At 64.7% G+C, this 15,359-nt stretch overlaps 1 protein-coding gene across 1 annotated transcript in view; it reads left to right on the top strand.

Moving 5' to 3' along the window:
- Positions 1–12,889, top strand: part of L1CAM (L1 cell adhesion molecule) — a 49,928-nt gene extending 37,039 nt beyond the window's left edge. Inside the window, 13 exon segments of the mRNA XM_054014910.1 lie at positions 28–225; positions 509–579; positions 2,724–2,946; positions 3,143–3,258; positions 3,651–3,867; positions 5,842–5,964; positions 6,461–6,634; positions 6,791–6,913; positions 7,308–7,472; positions 7,915–8,046; positions 8,754–8,826; positions 11,381–11,471; positions 11,473–12,889. Coding sequence (XP_053870885.1) covers positions 28–225; positions 509–579; positions 2,724–2,946; positions 3,143–3,258; positions 3,651–3,867; positions 5,842–5,964; positions 6,461–6,634; positions 6,791–6,913; positions 7,308–7,472; positions 7,915–8,046; positions 8,754–8,826; positions 11,381–11,471; positions 11,473–11,610 — 1,844 coding nt within the window. The 3' untranslated portion in view covers positions 11,611–12,889.
- Positions 12,890–15,359: the final 2,470 nt, after the last annotated feature.

Raw genomic sequence — 15,359 nt, 5'->3', positions numbered from 1 at the left:
GGCGTCTCTGATCCCGTCTCCCCCCAGAATTCGTGGTGGAGGCGGAGGATGGGCTCCGGGACCCCGGCACCTGGCGGGACGTCAGCACCGTCCCCGGCCAGCAGCCCTGGGCCCGGCTGCACCTGGCGCCCTACGGCCACTTCCGCTTCCGAGTCCGCGCGGCCAATCAGTTCGGGCGTGGCGAGCCCAGCGCCGCCTCCGCCCCCATCCACACCAGCCCGGCGGGTACGGCTTGGGGGGCCCTGGGGCAGGGGCGTGTTGGGGGGCAGGGGAGGGGAGGGGGTAGACGTGTTGGGGGTGGGATGTTGGGGGGGAGGGGCGGGAGGGGTGTTGGGGGCCAGGTGGGGAGGGAGGAGCGGGGGTGGGGGGAAGGGGTGTTGGGGGGCAGGGAGGGAGTGGTGTGTTGGGGGGTGGGATGTTGGGGGCGGGGCAGGGAGGGAGGGAGGGGGGTTGGGGGCAGGGCGGGGAGGGGGGATCCCCCCACTCACTCTATCCCTTTCCCCTCCAGCCCCCGAGCGTTACCCCGAGGGGGTGGCCGGTGAGGGGAATGAGACCGACAACATGCTCATCACCTGGAAGGTAACGTGTGGGGGGGTCCGGCCCCCCACTGCCCCCCGATCCTCCCCACACACATCTGTCGGGGGGCCCGTGTTCCACGCGGCAGGGGGCTGTTGTCTCAGTGCGGGGGTGTTGTCCTGTGTTGTGCGGGGGTCGGTACAGGGAGGGGGAGGCGGGTGTTGCGGGGCAGAGACGCTGCTGGTTGCCAGGTGCTGGTGGCTCGCGGTGTAGCCAGGTTCAAGGGGTAGTTTCGGGAGGTTGTGTTACAGGGTCACTGGGGTGTTGTGCCCAGTGTGTCATGGTGACAGGGTTGTCGCTGCCCTTGGCGTGTGTGTGCCGTGGTAGTTGCGTTGTAGCTCCTGCCGGGGGGGCGGTGAGACGCCATGTATCCCCCTGCCGTGTCGGCCGGTGGGGGGACCCCGGGTGCACCCCACGTTGACCGCAGCCTCCTCGGCTCGTGCTCCCCTTCGGCCTTGGCCTTGCCCCACGACTTTGGCTGGTCCTGGGCTTTCTCTGGGGCCCCCCTGATCCCCCAGCAGCCTGGCTCTGCCGTGGGCCCCTTGGGGCGTCCCCTCCTCTGGTCTCCAGGGCCCCGACCCCCAGAGGGAGCAAATTCCCCCCCCCCCCGATCTCCAGCCGGCAGGACTCGGCCAGCGTCAGTCGGGGGGTCACTGGACGTCTGACCCCTGCCCAGGCCCTGGGCCTGGCCTGGCCTGGTCCCCAGGGGCTCCAGCCACGTCTTGTGCCCGCCAGCTCCCCCCCCTCCAGCCCCAGGTAAACAGGCCACCTGCCCTCCCCCCCCCCCCTCGGCTGGAACTGGGCCCCTCAGCCCCTTTCCCCCACTGGCCAGAACCGGCTGCACCCGAGCTGGGGGGACCTCCTGGGCACCAGTCGCTGGGTCCCCCGTCCGCAGGCCTCAGCGAGCGACCTGGCCCCACCCCGCCCCACTTCTTCCCGCTCCCTCCCCACCCCCATTCCAGCCCCTCCCTCAAGCCCCCGCCCCGCCTCTCTCCGGCTTCTGCCCCCTGGCCCGAGCGGCACCGGGAGCTGGCAGAGTGGGGCAGGCTGGGGCCGGGCCCCCCGCTAACCTCCCCGGCCGCCCTGGGCCCCACGGCCCCCCGAAGCGCAGGGTCTGGGGCAGCTCTGCTTGGACCCGTTCTGGGCACCAGCAAAACCGGTACAAACCTGGCCCCCCTGGGTGGGACCCACGTCGCCGAGCTGGCGTCAGGTGCTGGACGCACTGCCACGGCAAAGGGAAGAAGCCGGCTACCGCCGGGGTGTGGCAGGCGGCCGTGGTCTCGTGCCCCCCGATGACACTGGAGACCCACGCGACAGCCACCCGCCTACGGACGCCTGATGGAGCCTTCCCCAGGGCCGGTTGTTGGTCGACAGAGCCGGCTGTTGAGTTGTCCACCCAGCAATCGACGGTGGCTCTTCTTGGCTGGGGGTTGTCGACCCCCAGGGAGTGACGCCATGGAGCTGTGTGGTACCTCCCATGGGGTGGGGGGGTCACAGGATTGTCACACCGTGTGTGTGTTACAGACACTCACACTGCTCGTCACACGGTGTTGGTTATGCTGGGGGGGGTGAGTGTGAGAGACAATGTAGTTGTGTTGTTGCTCACATGGGGTGTGTTTTACAGAGTAGTAATGTTGTAGCTGACACTGTATTTTACAAGGTAGTTTGTAGTTCATGCTGTGTGTGTGTGTGTGTGTTTTACGGGGTAGTTGTGTTGTAGTTCATGGTGGGTGGATGGCTGTTACGGGGTAGTTGCGTTGTAGTTCATGGTGGGTGTTACAGGGTATTTGCATTGTAGTTCATGGTGGGTGGATGGCTGTTATGGGGCAGTTGCATTGTAGTTCATGGTGGGTGGGTGGGTGTTACGGGGTAGTTGCGTTGTATTTAATGGTGGGTGTTACCGGGTAGTTGCATTGTAGTTCATGGTAGGTGTTACAGGGTAGTTGCATTGTAGTTCATGCCCTGTGTGTGTGCGCCCGTTATGGGGTAGTTGCAGGCTCTGTATCTGTGTGTGACGGGGTAGTTACAGTCACTTGCTCCTGTTGTGTGCTGGGAGGGGCGGGGTGCATTGTACCCAGGAGGGAGAATGGGGGGGGGCCTGGGGCTTTGCCCCTCCCATGCACTGACACCCCCGTTTCCTCCCCCAGCCCCTGAACAAGTCGGACTGGAACGCCCCCGAGCTCAGCTACCGGGTGCAGTGGCGGCGTCTGGGCGAGGGGGGGAGCTGGAGCGAGGAGACAGTCAGTGGCCCCCCCTTGCTGGTAACGAAGACCCCCACCTTTGTCCCCTACGAGATCAAGGTGCAGGCTGTGAACCACGTCGGCAAAGGGCCCGAGCCCCCCACCGTGGTGGGGTACTCTGGAGAGGATGGTGAGTGGGGGAGGAAGGGTGAAGGAGCAGGGGGCAGAAAGAAAGGGGGCCGTGAGCCCCGGGGTGGGGTTGGGGAATGGGGGGGAGGAAATGGGAGAACTGTGACCCCCAGCTTAGGGGGGGGCTGTGGCGGGAAGGGACTGGGGGGAAGCTCTGAGCCCCCCCCACATTACACATGTGTTTGTTCCTCCCCCAGTGCCCCAGGTGAACCCTGAGAATGTGGGGGTGGAAATATTCAACAGCACCAGCGTCCTCGTCAGCTGGACCCTGCCCAACAGAGACCAGCTGCGGGGTCACCTCCGGGGGTTCAGGGTAATTGGGGGAGGGGCTGCGGGTCGGGAGTTGTGGGGCGCGGGGTGCTCGGGGGGGCTGCAGGTCGGGAGTGGGGGGCACAAGGCAGTCGGGGGGGCATGGGGTGCCCTGTGGGTTGGGAGTGGGGGGCACGGAGCACTCGGGGGCACAGGGTCGGGGGCAGTAGGGGGGCTGCAGGTCAGGAGTGGGGGATGCTCGGGGGGCATGGGGCAGTCAGGGGCACAGGATGGGAGGTGGTAGGGGGGTTGCGGGTCAGGAGTGGGGGGCATGGGGCACTCGGGTGGAGTGGGTCAGGGGTGCTGGGGGGCTGCGGATTAGGAGTGGGGGGCGTGGGGAACTCGGGGGGGCAAGGGGCACTCGGGGGGCCCTGCTGTCTGACCCTGTCCCCCCAGGTGTTTTACTGGCGGCTGGGCAGTGTGGGGGAGCGGAGCCGGCGGCAGGCCCGGGCCCAGCCGCCCCCGCTGGTGCTGACGGTGGCGGGGGAGGCGTCGCGGGCCAGACTGGGGGGGCTACGCCCCTGGAGCTGGTACCGCCTCTACGTGGTTGTGTTTAACGGGCGCAGCGACGGGCCCCATAGCGAGGACATCGACTTCAGCACCCCCGAGGGAGGTGAGACCCCCTGAACCCCCAAAACCCACTGTGACCTCCCAGCCCCCATTCCCAACTGAACCCCCACTCCCCCGACCCTCCAGAGCCCCACACACCCGTCAACAGCTCCCAGCCCCCAAGGACGGTGTCATGGGATGTGTGGGGGGCCAGGCCCCTGTCGGGGGGGGAGTCAGGGCCTGCACCCCACTTCCTGCGAGTCCCTGCGAAGGGTTATTCGCCGCCAGGGACATGGGGGGAGCCAGAGCTCGTAGGGACAGAGACCAGGACCCCTCAGCCGAGTCCATCCTGGAGGTGGGGAGCCCAGACCCCAGTTCTGGGCCTCCCCCCCGTCTCCCCAGCCAGCTCCAATCTGACCCCCCCAGCCCCTCCTCTGGCCTTTGTCCAGTGTCCCGGCGTGACAGTGCTGCCCGTGGGAGCCGGGTGAGGTCACTGACTCAGGGTGAACTGCAAACAGACCGGGACAGACAAACCCCAAACGCTGGTGGATATTCCAAACTTAGATTTACCAACCAGCCCAAAACAGCTCCTGTAGGACCTCCCTGGTTCCTCAGACGTCCAAACAACGCCGTTCCCTTAAAGTGCCCGGCCTCCGGCCTCCGTCCAGACACACACGTCAGATACGATGATGATTATTGAAAATCTTCTCTCATCATAGAAAAGAAAAGGTTCTTCCAATCCCGAAGGATCAGCCGCACACCCAGGTCCAAGGATAACTTAGATCAGGGGGAGGCAACCTGTGGCCCGGGTGGCCCGCGAGCGGACTCTCAGTGGCACTCGCACTGACCGGGTCCTGGCCACCGCTCCGGGGGGCTCTGCATTTTAATTTAATTTGAAATGAAGCTGCTTAAACATTTTAAAAACCTTGTTCACTTGACATACAATAGTTTAGTTCTATATTATAGACTGACAGACCGAGCCCTTCTCCAAACGTTAACGTGTACGACCAGCTCGCGAAACCGTAAACCCGAGTGAGTAAATGCAGACTCGGCCCAGCACTTCGGAAAGGCGGCCGAACCCTGACTTAGCTCTTACCCACAATACACGCGTAGAGCCAATCCTTATTAACGAAGCTAAAATGTATTAAAAAAGGAGAGAGTTGGTTCAAAGATCAATATACAGACAGACCTGAGTTCAATTCTTGAGGTTCAGACACAGCAGAGATGAGCAGGTAGTTGCCAAAAGTCCTTTTAGAAACAGTCCATCGGTTACAGGCCAATGTCCATATTCAGGGTGACTCCAGTCAGTGACTGGGGATCTCAATCCTTGTGGCTCCAAGTTTCCCCCTCTTGGGACCCAAAGCAGATCTGAGATGATGCAGGATCGTGTCCCAGGGTTTTTATACATTTCCTGCAGCCTTTCGGCCTGAGAAAACAATCGGCCTAACGCTCCTTCTCCCAAACACCCTGGCAATTAGCCCAGGGTCATTTATCCATTACACCGTTCAGATCCAGGTTACCCCAACCTTCAAAGAGACATAGAGACAATTTCCCTCAAGTGTCTTCCTACACGTTAATATTCCTTTTTGATCTTTGAATCAAAGCTGTAGTAATAGACAAGACTTGTTTGCTCCCATCACAAGCCCTGAGCAAACCGCTCCCCTTCTCTCTCTAACAATGCGGCTCATTTCAGAGCTCTGTTCGGTCACAGATCTTCCTAGCCAGTCGCTAAACTTTGGCCCTGGGTCCGGTCAGTCTGGGAGGTAATTAACTCTTCCTGGCCCTGTCACCTTTCAATGAGATATTCAATTACACTCATAACATCACACCCGGGCAGAAGGGGTCACCTGGCCCCAGCCCCCTCCTGGCTCAGGTTACGCTCAGGTGTCGCCCCCCCCAAGTGAAGTCACCCCGAGAGTCCCCCCCAGCCAGCACCGATGCAGAGAGTGCCCGTAACACTCCCCCTCCCTGCTCCGTCACAGAGGGTAAGACCCCCACCGAGTCCCCCCCAGCTCTCACCCTCTCTCTGCCCCCCCAGTGCCCAGCCCCCCCAGCTCGCTGCTCCTGGAGCGGGTGTCGGACACGGTGCTGGCTCTGGAGTGGACACCCCCCCAGTTCCCCAATGGGGCACTGACCGAGTACCTGCTGCAGTACCAGCAGGGTGAGTCCAGGGGGTGCTGGGCTGGGGGGGTGGGGACAGGAGGTGGGGGGCACAAAGTGCAACAGGGGAAGCTATGGGTGGTGGTGGAAGGCTGGCCAGTGGTCAGGTGCAGGAAGGGGGAGCTGAGTGGGAGGAAGCAGAGTGGGGGGGCAGGGGGCTGGCTGGGGGACTGCCTGCAGGACAGGGGACAGGATAGAGACTGAGCGGGAGGAGGCAGAGTGGGGGGGCAGGGGGCTGGCTGGGGGACTGCCTGCAGGACAGGGGGCAGGATAGAGACTGAGCGGGAGGGGGCAGAGTGGGGGGCAGGGGGCGGGGCAGGGGCTGAGCGGGAGGGAGCTGAGGGGGGCAGAGTGGAGCGGGGGCAGGAGGGGGGCTGGCTGGAGGGGAGCTGAGCGGGAGGGGGCAGAGCGGGAGGGCAGGGGGCTGGCTGGGGGGCTGGCTGCGGGACGAGGGGCAGACGGGCCACCTGGGCACTAACCCCCGCTTACCCCCCCAGTGAACGGGTCGGAGCTGGGCCCCCTGCACGAAATCTCCTTCCCCATCTCCCAGCTGAACGGGACGCTGGCCCGGCTGGAGCCGCGGGCCCGGTACCGGTTCCACCTGCGGGCGCTGACCCGGGCCGGCCTGGGCGAGCCGCTGGTGCAGGAGGGCAGCACCGTGCCTGAGCCAGGTAAGGGGGCGCCGGGGGGCCCTGCTTCTCCCCCAGTCCCCCCTGGGGTGGGGGCCAGAGCCTGCAACCCCCCCCCGGCTCCAGCACGTCGTGGGAGTGCCCCAGTCTCTGGTTCTGACCCCCCCATCTGCTCCCCCCCCATCTGCTCCCCCCCAGTGCTCCCCACTTTGGACAACATCAGCATCTCGCTGGTGGGCCCCGATTTCACCGTCATCACCTGGGTCCCGGCCCGGCACCAGGCCAGCGTGGAGTTCGAAATCCAGTTCATGAACAAGAGCGGTAAGACCTGGGGGCTGGGGGGGGCCGGGCTGGGGGGGGGCCGGGCCGGCTGGGGGGGCCGGGCTGAGGGGGGCTGGATGGGGGGACTAGGCTGAGGGGGCCGGGCTGGCTGGGGGGATGGGAAGGGGCCACTGGCCCTGGGGGGGGCTGGCTGGCTCGGGGGGGCTGGCTGGGGGGGCTGGCTGGCTGCGGGGGGGCTGGCTGGGGAGGCCGGGCTGGGAGCTGGCTGGCTGGGGGGGCCGGGCTGAAGGGGGCTGGCTGGCTGGCTAGGGGGATAGGAAGGGGCCACTGGCCCTGGGGGGGCTGGCTGGCTCTGTGGGGCAGGGAATGGGGTCCGGGGCCCTGGCCCCTGGGGGGGGCACCAGCCATAACCCCCCCTCCCGCTGCCCCCCAGCTCTCGAGCCCTGGCGCACGTCCGGCCAGGCCAACTCCACCCACGGCTCCTACCGGCTGCTCGACCTGCAGCCCGGCACCTCCTACCGCGTCCAGTTCGTGGGGCGCGACCCCTCGGGGGAGAGCGTCGCCTTCTGGGAGAGCGAGGTGCAGACCAACGGCAAGCGTGAGTGAGACCCCAGGGTGGCCAGGGGCCCCATCCCCCTCTCCATCCCACCGCCCCGCGGCTCCCCAGGCTCGCCAGGGGCCCCATCCCCCCGCCCCACAGCTCCCAAGGGGGTCCAGGTTCCCCCATACCTGGATGCCTGCCCCACCCCGCAGGGGCCACATTTCCCAGATCCCCAGGAGTGGGGCTACCCCCCTTGGCCTGGCCCTCTGCCCCATGCTGTGTTCCCACCCATCCCACCCCTGGCGAGAGGCAGGGAAGCACGGCTGGGGGGGCTGGGGCACCTGGGAGCCATTCGCCCCGCCCGGCCTGAGAGTGGCCAGACCCCATCCCCGCTGGGGAACAATGCAGCAGATGGGGGAAACTGAGGCACGCCCAGGCTTCATTCCGGCGCCCGGCGAGGGGTCCCTGGGTAACTCCCCCCATCGCTCTGCCCCCCCAGTGCTAACGACCGACCAGCGCAGCTTCGCCACCGAGGGCTGGTTCATCGGCTTCATCTGCGCCGTGGTCCTGCTCCTTCTGCTTCTGCTTGTCCTCTGCTTCGTCAAACGCAGCAAGGGCGGGAAGTACTCGGGTGAGGCCCCGCCCCTGGCGCCCTGAGCCCCGCCTCTGGCCCGCCCCAGAGCCCTGAGTCCCGCCCCCAGCACCAAACTCCACCCCCAGCTCCCCAGCCCTGCCCCCTGCCCCCTAACCCAGCCCCTGGGACTCCTGCCCCCTGAGCCCCGGCCCCGGCCCCGGACCCCTGAGCCCCGCCCCCAGCACCCAACTCCACCCCCAGCTCCCCAGCCCTGCCCCCTAACTCAGCCCCTGGGACTCCCAGCCCTGCCCCCAGAGCTCTGAGCCCCGCCCCCAGCACCCAACTCCACCCCCCGGCTCCCCAGCCCTGCCCCCTGCCCCCTAACCCAGCCCCTGGGACTCCCGCCCCCTGAGCCCCGGCCCCGGACCCCTGAGCCCCGCCCCCAGCACCCAACTCCACCCCCAGCTCCCCAGCCCTGCCCCCTAACTCAGCACCTGGGACTCCCAGCCCCGCCCCCGGAGCCCTGAGCCCCGCTCCTGCCCACAGCTCCCCTGCCCCCAGAGCTCTGAGCTCTGCCCCCAGCTCCCCAGCCCAGCCCAGCCCCTGGTCTCTGGCCCCCCAGTTCCCCACTCCACCAGGAGCCCCACCCCCCAGGGAGTGACCCCAGCCATCCTCTGCACTCCAGGGTCCCCGAGCAACCCTGCCCCCCAAAACTCGGTTGTCCCTCGGCTCCTGTCCCCCCCCGACTAACTCTCCCCCCCCAGTGAAGGACAAGGAGGATACGCAGGTCGACTCTGAAGCCCGACCCATGAAGGACGAAACGTTCGGGGAGTACAGGTGGGTGGGGGGCAGGGTGGGGGGAGGGGAAGGGGCTGGGTGGGGGGGTTGTGGGGGTGGGAGGGGCACGGCAGAGGGGTTTCACCTCACCCCACACCCTGGAAGTCCCCCCATTGGGGGGAACATGGTGGGGGGCTGGAATTACCCCCTCTATTGTGGGGAGTTTGGGGTTGGATTTAGTGGCTTCTGCTTAACTTGCCTCCCACCCACTGCCCCTTCCCTGCTGCCTGGTCTGGGGGGTCTCTGACTGTCTCTCTCCCCCTGCAAAAAATGCTGCCGGCTTTGCTACCACAGATCCCTGGAGAGGTAAGAGGAGATGGGGGGGTGCTGGGAGCCCAGACTCCTGGGTTCAATCCTCCATTGCCATGTGCTCCCTGTTCCCTTGCTCTTCAGCTGGGGGGGCTGCTAACGCTGCCTGCCAAAGTTCAGGGGGTGACACTTAAGGGCCCCCCCACATGTTTCTGGAGCTGGCAGCAGTTCCCGGGGGCACAGGTGTGTCAGAGTGGGTGTGCGGGGCCCTGGGGCAACTGTACATAGGGGTGGGACAAGGATGTGCGGGGCGATGGTGTCACGGAGTGTGGGGGACTCAGGGCCCTGCACCCCCGGCTTCCTGCGATTCACCATGACTCTCAGCCAGCGAGTAAAGCAGAAGGTTTATTTAGACGACAGGAATACAGTCCAAGACAGGTCTTGCAGGCACAGACAACAGGACCCCCCCCAGTTAGGTCCATCTTGGGGTCTCAGGGCGCCCCAGCCCCTTCCAAGGTCAGAGCCATCTCTGCCTCCCAGCCAGCTCCTGAAACTCTCCCTTCAGCGGCCCCTCCCACAGCGTTTGTTCAGTTCCCGGGCAAAGGTGTCACCTGGCCTCCAACCCCTTCCTGGGTTCTCATGTTACACGCTCAGGTATTCTCCGTCGGTCAGTCTCCCATCCCCCAGTGCAGACTATCCTAGCCACACTCCTCTGTCAGCATTCACAGACCACAGTCAGAACAGTCCCAGTTCGTCACAGATGGTAGCCGGGGATGGTTGTGCACTGGTGATGGTGCACGGAGGCGGTTGTGCATGGGGCGGTGGTAGTGGGGGCGATGGTAGCTGGGGGCAATGGTGCATGGAGATGGTTGTGCATCAGGCAGTAGTACCCAGGTATGGTTGTGCACTGGTGATGGTGCGCAGGGGCAATGGTGCACGGAGGCAGTTGTGTGCGGGGCAGCGGTAGCCGGGGACAGTTGTGCACTGGTGATGGTGCGTGGGGGCGATGGTGCACGGAGGCGGTTGTGTGCGGGGCAGCTGTAGCCGGGGACAGTTGTGCACTGGTGATGGTGCGCGGGGACGATGGTGCACGGAGGCGGTTGTGCATGGGGCGGGGGTAGCCGGGAACGGTTGTGCACTGGTGATGGTGTTATGCTTACAAGAAGCACATAGGATCTTTTCAGAGAAAAGGCAACACGCCGCATTTATTGAAAACGGTGATGGTTGGGGGCGGTGGTAGCCGGGGGTGATGGTGCTTGGGGCAGTGGTAGCCGGGGTTGGTTGTGCACTGGTGATGGTGCGCGGGGGCGATGGTAGTTGGGAGTGATGGTGCACAGGGTTGATGGTGCGCGGGACGGTGGTAGTTGGCGGCGATGGTGCACAAGGGCGATGGTGCACGGGACGGTGGTGTGTGTCTGTGGCCCAGGTGACCGTGCGACGCCCCCACGACGTCTTACTGGCTCCTTCTGTCTCATCGTTGCCCCCCCCCCCCCCCCGGCAGCTCATCCATCCTTAGAAATAGGTAACGGCCCCCAGTTTGTTCTGGGGGATCCCCCTGTTCCCTCTGGGGAGGGAGAAATGCCAGCCCCCCACTGCCCCCCCCCCACAGTGCACTCTCGCACCAGGGCAGGCGTTGGGTCTGCTGCCGGGGGGTGGGTTGCAGGGAGGGACGGGGGGGCGGGCGGGTCCTTCTCTTGCACTCACACTGTGGCCTGGTGCGGGAGGCTCTTTCACACCCGCTCACACTCAGCACCCTCCTGATGCATGTAAACAACCCCTGCTTGTGCACAGCCCCAGGTGCCCCTTGCATGATCCCCGTGCCTCAGCCCTCGCACTGCTCCCACCTAAGTCTGTGTGCACCAACACATTGACGTGGAGGTGTCATATGCCCCCCCCGTGCCACCTGCACACTTGTATCAGGTTGTCGCACGCTCTCCCAGCACATGCTTGTGCACCTGCACACCCACATCCTCCTGGCCTGGTGCACACTCACCCCCACTGCTGGCCAAGCTCCTTGCACACCCACTTCTGCACACTCACCTTTGCACACTTTGCACACCCAGTTTCCTGCACTGTAGACCCACTCACCTTGCACACTCACCAGTCACTTCCCTGGCACCAGCTGCACATGCCTTGCCCGTGCACCTTGCACACTCACCCATCACTTCCCTGTGCATCTTGCACAATCACTCCTTGCAGGCTCGCACACCTGCACCATGACATTCTCCCTCCACCTTGCACACTTCCCGCCCTGTGTCTCGTGCCCCTTGTGCAGCCCCCCTCACCCTGTTCTCTGCCCCGGCAGCGACAACGAGGAGAAGCCGTTCGGCAGCAGCCAACCCTCGCTCAACGGGGCACTGCCGGCACTGGGCAGCGAGGACAGCCTGGCCGACTACGGGGGGCAGCGTCGACGTGCAGTTCAATGAGGACGGGTCCTTCATCGGCCAGTACAGCGGCCACACGGGCAAGGAGCCGGCCGGCAACGACAGCTCGGGGGCCACCAGCCCCACCAACGCCACGGCCGCCCTGGAGTAGGGGGGACATGCCCCCCAGCCGGCCAAGCCCCCCTGGGGACTAGGGGAGCCCCTTCCTGCCCCATGGAAATTGGGGGCTGGGGTTACCCCCTAGCTGGGAAAGAGGGGACCCCCTTCCTGCCCCAGGGGAATTGGGGGTTCATGTACCCGTACCTCCTCCCCCATCTCTGTTAGCTTCCCCCCTCCTGCCTCAGAACAGGAGGGGGGTAATTTAAGGGAATCCCTCCTTAGCCCCCCCAGAATGTCCCCCCCTCCCCAAAGCATCATTTATCTTCTGCATGTGATGGGCCAAAAAGCTTGGGGGAGGTGAGGGGTTAATGGGGGGGCTCTGTACCCAGGGTTAATATTTGCCAAAAAATAGACCCCCCCCCCAAGTATCTCCATGTTTTAATCATTCTGGGCTCAGCCTCTGCTCCACCCCTGGGCGTGCGACCAAGCAGCCGGGGGTGGGGGGCTGGGAGCCCGGACTCCTGGGTTCCATCCCTAGCCCTTTCCCGGCTTCCTTTCAGTGGGGGGAGAAGGATTGAACATTTCCCCCTGCCCTGGGAGGGGGCTGTTCAAACCTCACCTGCATCCTGGGATTCTCCTGCCCCTCCCTCACCAATGCTGGGAGCCCCCAACCCCCACAAGCTCCCCCGGGATCGTCCCCCTCCACAAATCCACCTCTGCCACCCACCCCCTGGACTCTCTGCGGGGGAGCCGGCGTCACCATTTCACCCCCCCGTCAAAAGGGAACCGCCCCCCCCGCTTTCTCACACAGCTGCCTTTGCAACCACATTTCTCAAGCCAAGTGGCCTCTTGTTCGCTCTGTGCCCCCCCCCCCCGGATTTCCCCTCCCCCCTGTTGGGGGTCTCAGCTTCGCTCTGTGCCCCCCACAACCTTTTTTGCATAAAACAGATTTAAAAAAAACATTTAAAAAATGCCCTGGCCCCGTCTGGGTGGAGGCCTGGCCGGGGTCACCCCGTGTAGATAGGTGCACCCCCCCACCCCCCCGCTCGCTGGGTCGTTGTGCTAGCCGTGGTCTGGGCCTGCTGTGTGCTGTGGGGTAGTCGTGGCTTCGCGTTCCGTATAAGACAAGAAATGGGGGAACAAAACTTTTTTTAAAAAGTCCCCTCCCGAAATCCCGTCCCTGGGGCCGGCTAAGGCCGCGCTGCCCCCCCTGTGTCGTCCCCCCTCCCCCTCGTCAGCTGTCACTAGGGTCTCAATCGATGGCTTTTTTATATCTATACTGTACAGACCGAACCGCCTTCGAAACACGGCGGAATAAAAACTGAAAGCTAGCGGCTCCGTGTGGTGCTGGGGGGGGAGATTTCCTCGGGGGGGACTATGGGTGCATGGCCCCCACTCTGAAAAGAAACCCAAGAGGTGTTCGATGTACCCAGGGAGCATTTCCACCCACAAATAGAGGGGCGGAATTTTAGGTGTGTTGTGGTAATAACCCCCCCCCCATGAAGGTGGTATGGGATGGATATTAAGGTAGCAGCCCCCACCGCCCCCCCCAAAAAATTGGGGGCGGAACATTATGTGTATAATTGTAGCTCTCGCCCCTCCCCATACCCCACCCCAAAACGGAGGGGGGCTGTTATGTTTGTGGCAGTATCATTCATGAACCAGAGGGGGTGATATTAGCTGTATTACGGTAGCAACCCCAAAGTGGGGAGGCGTGGGTGGGGCTATTATATGTATTATGGCACTACCCACCCCTCGCCTCCCCCTTGATGGGGGGCTTTTACGTATATTACGGTAAAACGCTAGACAAATTGACGCAAGGGGGCCGCTATACTGGGCATTACGGGAGCACCTCTCCAGTGACGGTGGGGAGGTTTTGGGTATTACGGTAGCAGCCACTGCGGCGGTGATATTACCGGGGTTACGGTAGCACTCCAGTAGGGGATACTATTATGGGCATTACGGTAACCCCTGCCGGTGGGGAAATACAAGTATTACGGTAGCACCAACCCAGTCCGGAGGCAGGATACTCTGTGTATTACGGTAGCGTCACAGACAGTCGCACCCCCTGCGCCAAGGAAGGAGGGGGGGAACTGGGTGCCCGGACGCCTGGGTTCTCTCCTGAATTTGGGGGGGTGGGAGGGCTGAGAGCCAGGATGCGTGGAAGGGGGGAGCCGGTGGCCAGGCGGTCCCCGATGCTGGGGGAGCCGGGGGTCTTTCCCCTCTAGGCGGCGCTAGGAGGCAGAGACGGGGGGGGGGGGGGTCTTTGTTCTGCAGCTGGACCCCCCCCCAAGCAGAGCCCAGCGCAGGGCGAGCTGTGCCCGGATACCAGCCCCCCCCCTCCCCCAGAGTCTCCTGCTCCCACCTTCCAACAGTGACGGAATTTAACTCCTCCCCCCACCCCCTGGGGTCGGTACCGAGACCCCCCCCCCCCCAAGGCAAAGATGGTGTAATGAATACACCAGCCCCCGCTCCCCTCCCAGAGCCGGGGAGAGAACCCAGGAGTCCTGGCTCCCAGCCCCCCCCTGCTCTAGCCACCAGCCCCCCTCCCCCCCGGAGCCGGGGAGAGAACCCAGGCATCCGGGCCACCTTACGATGAGCGGCTCCTTGTTGATGTTGTGGAGGTCAAGGGCCACTAGGTAGTCGCGGGCGCCCAGGTAGAGCCGGTCCTGGTCCTGGTCCACCAGCAGGATCCGATAGTCGCTGGTGTTGAAGGCGACAGCGAAGGGTCGGACGGTGCAGGTCTGCAGGAGCTCTGGGGGGAGCGATGGAGCTGGGATGGGACCCAGGCATCCTGGCTCCCCGCACCCCCACTCTAACCACTAGTCCCTACTCCCCTCCCATAGCCAGGGAGAGAACCCAGGAGTCCTGGTTCCCAGCCTCCCTGCTCTAACCACTAGTCCCTACTCCCCTCCCAGCGCCAGCAGATAACCCCATAATGAAGTGGGGGGTTCTCTGGGTTTTGTCACTGGTTTGCACGCCACGGGGGTGGGACTCAGTGTCCCTGGTTTAACGAGGGGAGAGGGAGTTCGTTGGGACAGACCCGGAGAAGGAACTTGGGACCCCGGCCGACGGCCTGGAGAACGGAGACCCCAGCGACTGGTGACCCGGAGTCGCAGCCGGCTCTGGCCAGTGGGGGGACAATGGGCTGCGGGGAGAGGACCCCGGTGACCGGAGCAGGCGGTTCCAGCCCGAGGGGCCAGAGGACAGAAGAGGGGAGAGGGGCCCAGGCGACCCTGTTTCCCTGGAGAGAAGACAATGGACAGAGGGGGGCTTGGGGACGGGGGTATCAGATGCCCAGCTGGGGAGCAGGGGGGCTCTGGGCTGGAGAGGGGGAGCAGGCAGAGCCCCCCTGGATGCAGGGGAGACTGGGATGTGCTGGGCTGAGGGGGGCCAGGCCTGAGGCCGGAGAGTTTCCTGTGCTGGGGTCAGACACTCGATAACCCTCCTGTGCGACGCTGGCTGAGAGTCCCTCCGGGCTAGAGAACGGGGGGGGGAATTATTCCCTCTGGGAGCAGGGAGATGGGGGGCCCCGAGTGAGGGGACTCCCTGGGGGGCCCATGGCAGAGACAGACGTGCTAAGGCTCAGAGGGGTGCGGCTCCAGGAGGTGGAGGGGCCTGACCCCTGGGACAGAGGGGACCCCGAGAAGGGCTGTCGCTCTGATGGGGGTTCGCCCCAGGGACCGCACGGGGCCAGGAGTGGGCCCGACCTGGGAGTCCATGACGAACCCAGGAGTCCGGCCCCCCCGGGAAGTTATGAGGGCGGCCGTAGGGGGGCAGAGCCGGGTCCCTCCGCCCGCT

Source organism: Malaclemys terrapin, assembly GCF_027887155.1.
Source record: "Malaclemys terrapin pileata isolate rMalTer1 chromosome 20 unlocalized genomic scaffold, rMalTer1.hap1 SUPER_20_unloc_1, whole genome shotgun sequence".
NCBI lineage: Eukaryota > Metazoa > Chordata > Testudines > Emydidae > Malaclemys > Malaclemys terrapin.
This window is presented reverse-complemented; position numbering and strand designations above follow the sequence as displayed.